Source organism: Sinocyclocheilus grahami, unplaced genomic scaffold (genome assembly GCF_001515645.1).
Source record: "Sinocyclocheilus grahami isolate Dianchi unplaced genomic scaffold, SAMN03320097.WGS_v1.1 scaffold466.1, whole genome shotgun sequence".
Classification (NCBI taxonomy): Eukaryota; Metazoa; Chordata; class Actinopteri; order Cypriniformes; family Cyprinidae; genus Sinocyclocheilus; species Sinocyclocheilus grahami.
In genome coordinates this window covers 1,302,625-1,307,590 of record NW_015505645.1, presented here as the reverse complement: position 1 = coordinate 1,307,590, position 4,966 = coordinate 1,302,625, and the positions used below count along the sequence as shown (strand labels likewise).

At 36.1% G+C, this 4,966-nt stretch overlaps 1 protein-coding gene across 1 annotated transcript in view; it reads left to right on the top strand.

Annotated features, from left to right (window-relative positions):
• Positions 1-4,966, top strand: part of eys (eyes shut homolog) — a 250,507-nt gene that overhangs the window by 104,632 nt on the left and 140,909 nt on the right. Inside the window, exon 21 of the mRNA XM_016235318.1 lies at positions 3,045-3,304. Within this exon, the coding sequence (XP_016090804.1) occupies positions 3,045-3,304 (260 nt within the window). The remainder of the gene's footprint in view (positions 1-3,044; positions 3,305-4,966) is intronic.

Here is a 4,966-nt window from a genome sequence, read left to right as displayed (position 1 = left end):
TGCGCGGTTTTTTCCGCTTTGAGTGGGTCTAAAAGGGAGGGGGGGGGGGCTGGGATGGGGGTCTTAATCTTATCACTCAGCATACCCGGTTAAAAAAAGTCACTGTTCGCCACTGATAAACTGTTCTATTTTTCTATGTATGTGTATTAATATACTGTATATATATATATATATATATATATATATATATATATATATTTGCTCTAAATAAACGTAATCAATCAAAAGCATACCGAGCCTAGGAAGAGACACTGTTTCTCAAGCGCTTTCCACGAGTGGGATTCGCGACGGAGTGAAACATGGACAAATTCCTTTGCCGACACAGTTTTGCTTTGGGCCCCCAGAAGTCTAGGATCACCACTGCATGTGGAGCACTTCTTATGATGGATTTATGCACTTTATTTTGCTTCAAAATCTCGACCTCCATTCACTGCCATTATAAAGCTTGGAAGAGCCAGGACATTTTTAATATAACTGTTTGTATTCATCTGAAAGAAGAGCGGCATATTCACCTAGGATGCTTCAGGGTGAGTAAATCATGGGGTAATTTAAAATTTTTGGTAAACTCTCCCTTTAAGTTAATTTTTCAATAATTTAACAAGACATTTGCATGTTCATGGTTCTCTAATATTGATAATAATTACAATAATAGAAATTATTATAATAATTATTAGTTGCTGTAGTAGTACAGTAGTATGTTTTAACTAATTATAAAAATAAAGACATTACAGTTGTACTGAAAAATAAATAATGAATATTTGATAATCATCCAATGAAATGAGCTGCATCGGACTATACAGCTATTTAATTAAATTGTTGCCTTTGATTTGATTATTGCATTAAGCTATATTGCGATTATCTTGCAGCCACATTTATTTATTTAAATTTTACATTCAATATAATTACTTATTAGCTGTTCGTCAACTCACGAACCCCCTGCAGTTCCATCGTAAACTTCCAGGGGTTCATAAACCTGCATTTGGGAAACCCTGGACTATATGAAAAACAGCACTAAGTTTAGCCACCTATTCTCTTGTCACACAGAGACAGACTGCACTTTCACAAATGTGTGAGATAATGAATTGCAGATGGCAGGTAAAACAAATGAATCAATCAATGGAGCACAGCAGGAGGAGGTTTCTCTCAATCAGTGACTCTCTTGAGGAAAAAGCTCCTGCTTCTGTTTCACCTAATGTGCAATCTTACTAAGGGCAGCGGAGGGAGGAAGAGAGAGAAAGAGGGAAGAAAATAGACTGAAAGGAGAGAGAGAGATAATAGAGGATGGGTTTGAGATGGGGATTGGCAGCACGGCTGTAAGATCACTGCCACCAAGTGGAATGTAGATACCTCCGGCATTTTCTGGGATTCTCTCTGGTAAATATAATCCCAGCTCGCCGCTCTAACCTCACAGTGTCCTACTTCCAGCTGTCTGGGATTTAATGCTTCTTAGACCAATAGTGCAATTAACCTATAAATCCCTTCAGTTGTCCAGAAATCTCCCAACAGTGATTCCGTTTTGGCTATGAATGGCAAAGTAAAGTAAAACTGTGTTTTGTTTGGAGTTTGATTAGCTTTTTGGAGATTTGTGGCTTATAATAATAATAATAATACATACAAGCATAAAAAGAGACAATCCATTTGATATCCCTTGGCCTAATTTCCTGTTTCAACAGGAAATATATCAAATGGACTGAAAACTGTGCACGTCAAGCTATAAAGTGGCCTTTATGATTGAACTCAATGTATTTAAGTTGTTTTCTTATATTTTGTGTAAATAATTTACTGTATCTCATGGGCTGTTGTGTTTTTATTATGAGAATGACGGAAGATTTTAGAAATGTGCCCGATGATTTTCATTTGCATTTCTACCATATACTGTAATTATGACTCATTGCTCATTTTATTTTAATAATATCTGGAGGAATATCATGTCTAGCCTCTTTAAAATAGCTATTGTGTGGGTTTTGTCCCCCCTGAAATTAAGTAGAAGGTTTAATTTATAAGAGTTTAGTTCATGGCACACATTGTAATCCTGGTCTAAAATGAACAAAAATGGATTTTCAGAGACGTATGACATTCATTATTGAAAAGCACCACAGGACTAAGCCAAATCGGAGTCTGCCCCTGGGGGAATTTGCTTTTATGCTACAAGGTCACTGTGTGCCAGGAGTGTCAGTTGGTCTGTACATTAATGAATATTTTAATAGCACAATATCATTGTCCTCTGTAATTTCACACAATGGAATTCCAAAGGATTTAAAGACACTTTATGTGAGTTATGTCTTAAAGGGATAGACCAACAGAAAATTACAATTCTGTCATTTACACGCTCTCATGTTGTTCCAAACATGTGTGACTTTGTCCTTAATTAAATATTAAAGGGTTTTATTTTTGTTAAATAAAGGATTGTTTAAAGGATATCCTTGCTGAAATTTTCCAATAAAAAAAAGTTAAATAAAGATTAAATGGTAAGTGGGACTGTGAAGTTCCAAAATGACATTTTTTTTAAATTTCAATTTTAAATGAATGCAGTTCTGTTAAACTTTCTACTGCTGAAAAAAATTATCTAATTTCAAGCAGCACAGCTGTTGTCAACATTGATAATATAATGTTGACATTGACAACTAGAGTAATGGCTGTTAAAAATTTAGATTTGCAATCACAGGAATAAATTACATTTTTAAATATATTAAATTAGAATACATTTATTTTAAATTCTAATATTATTTCACAGTCTTATTGTTTTTTTTACTGTATTTTGACAACAAATGCAGCCTTGGTGACCATTAGAGACTTCTTTCAAAAGCATAAAAACTAATTTTTCTAACAGTATTGTAGCACAAAAGTGATATGGAGTACTTTCTGACTCTTTTATGGTGCATTTTTTTGTCATTTTAAAGCTTCACACACTTTGGTCGTCATTCATGTTCGTTATATGGAAAAGAGTTGCCACAGTATTCATCAAAAATAATAAAAAGCCACGTCAGTTTGGAATTTCTTGACAAACAATGAACTTATGTGAAAATACTTCTTTTGCCTCATAGGTGCACATGTCCTCATGGCTGGACAGGCCTGGATTGTGGAGAGGATGTGAAGGAATGTTCTTCCTCTCCCTGCCTGAACGGTGCACATTGTGTGGAGTCTGACATCCCAGGGGAGTTTTCCTGCACCTGCCCGCCCTTCTTTACCGGCCTCCTCTGTGAACAGGCATACAACCCCTGCGACCTGCGGCATAACCCTTGCCTGCACAACTCTACCTGCCGTGCCAAGTCAGATGGAACCACCCTCTGTGTTTGCCCAGTTGGTGAGATATAGCATCCCAACTATATCCTACCTACTGACCCACCCACATGCTGGGTGAGATCTGTCATTCTCAGGGATTTATGTTTACACTTCCACAGCTTGTTTAAATTCACTTGCCTTCCACTGAGTTGGTTATTCAGGTAATATTATGCATTTCTTTCTGATTACGTCTTTGCTAGATGCTTATTTTAGTCCACAATAAATGGGTTCCTATGGAAAACCTGCAAATATTTTTTAATTGTGACTTCCACTAATGGAAAAGTCATGTTAATAAGTAGAAACATTTTAAAAATGTGTTGTTAAAATTATTTTTTCTGTTTTTGTTTGAAAAAACGTAATGGCTATTGCTGAATATTGCTCTTTAGACCCCCATGTCGTTCCAAACCCCTAAAAGCTTTGTTCGTCTTCGGAAAACAAGTTAAGATATTTTGGATGAAAACCGGGAGGCTTGTGACTGTCCGATTGATTGCCAAGTAAATTATACCATCAAGGTCCAGAAAAGTATGAAAGACATCGTCAGAATAGTCCATCTGCCATCAGTGGTTCGACCGTAATGTTATAAAGCGATGAGAATACATTTTGTTCATGAAGAAAACAAAAATAATGACTTTATTCAACAATTCGTCTCCGCTGTGTCTCTTTGCATCACCGTAGCACCATTTTGGAGAATAACCACTGAACACAAGCAGCGTACGCTCTTCTGTGTCAGCCGCGATGCACGGATGCACTGTTTTCATTCAAATCAAAGCGTAAATACACGTAGAAAACGTATCCTTGTGTCCAGGGGCGGATTTTGTGAATTGGGGGCCCCAGGCAAAATATAGGAATGGGGCCCTACACATTTGCACACATTTTCCTAGATCAACCGCGAGGTTCCATTTTGTTGTTTTCAGCGTAAGCCTGTGTGCAAAGACTGTCTAATTCTAAACTTTAAAATACATTTATTTTTAGTTGTTTTAACTACAAATTTAAATACAACTGAAAAAATAATGAAAAGGCAGTTATACATTTACACACCTAAAATACATACTGTATATCAAGAGCATGCTCACAGATGAGAACAAAACAGCGTTGGATGAAGTGGATTAAAGCCCTGCACGGGTCTCAAATATAGGCCCTAGCCCGTCTTTTTTCCCCCTTTTCCCAAAAAAAGTTTATACTACTGTTTCAGCTGTTAAAATAGTTCAGTTTTGTATGTAATGGAAAAGTGATTATATTTCGTTTCGTTTTTTTATGAAGTAAATTTAGAAAAACATTTGGAGTATTTTTTGTTCGTTAAATATAAGTAAAGGCCAGCAGCAGACAGTAAATTGATCATAGCCTATAGCCTATGTTTGATCAATTTAGCCTTCTCAAATCATCGGGACTTGCCTAAAATAAAATCTATATATAAAACAGTTCAAGTATATCACAATATTAGTTTAAATGTTTAACCTATATAAATGTGCGCTGTTATAGACACATATCCAATCGTTTGCGGAGAGTGGAAGCTGAAGCGCGCTCTGCAGGACATGGAGGCGCCACCGCGATCACTTGCATTTTTTTCTAACAGTGGAAACAACTTAAAATATGCAGTCATTTTTCATAAAGGTAAGAGTAATACATCATTCTAAACTGTAAAGGGTCTAGTTTTATTTGTGTGCACTCACAATATCAACAAAAC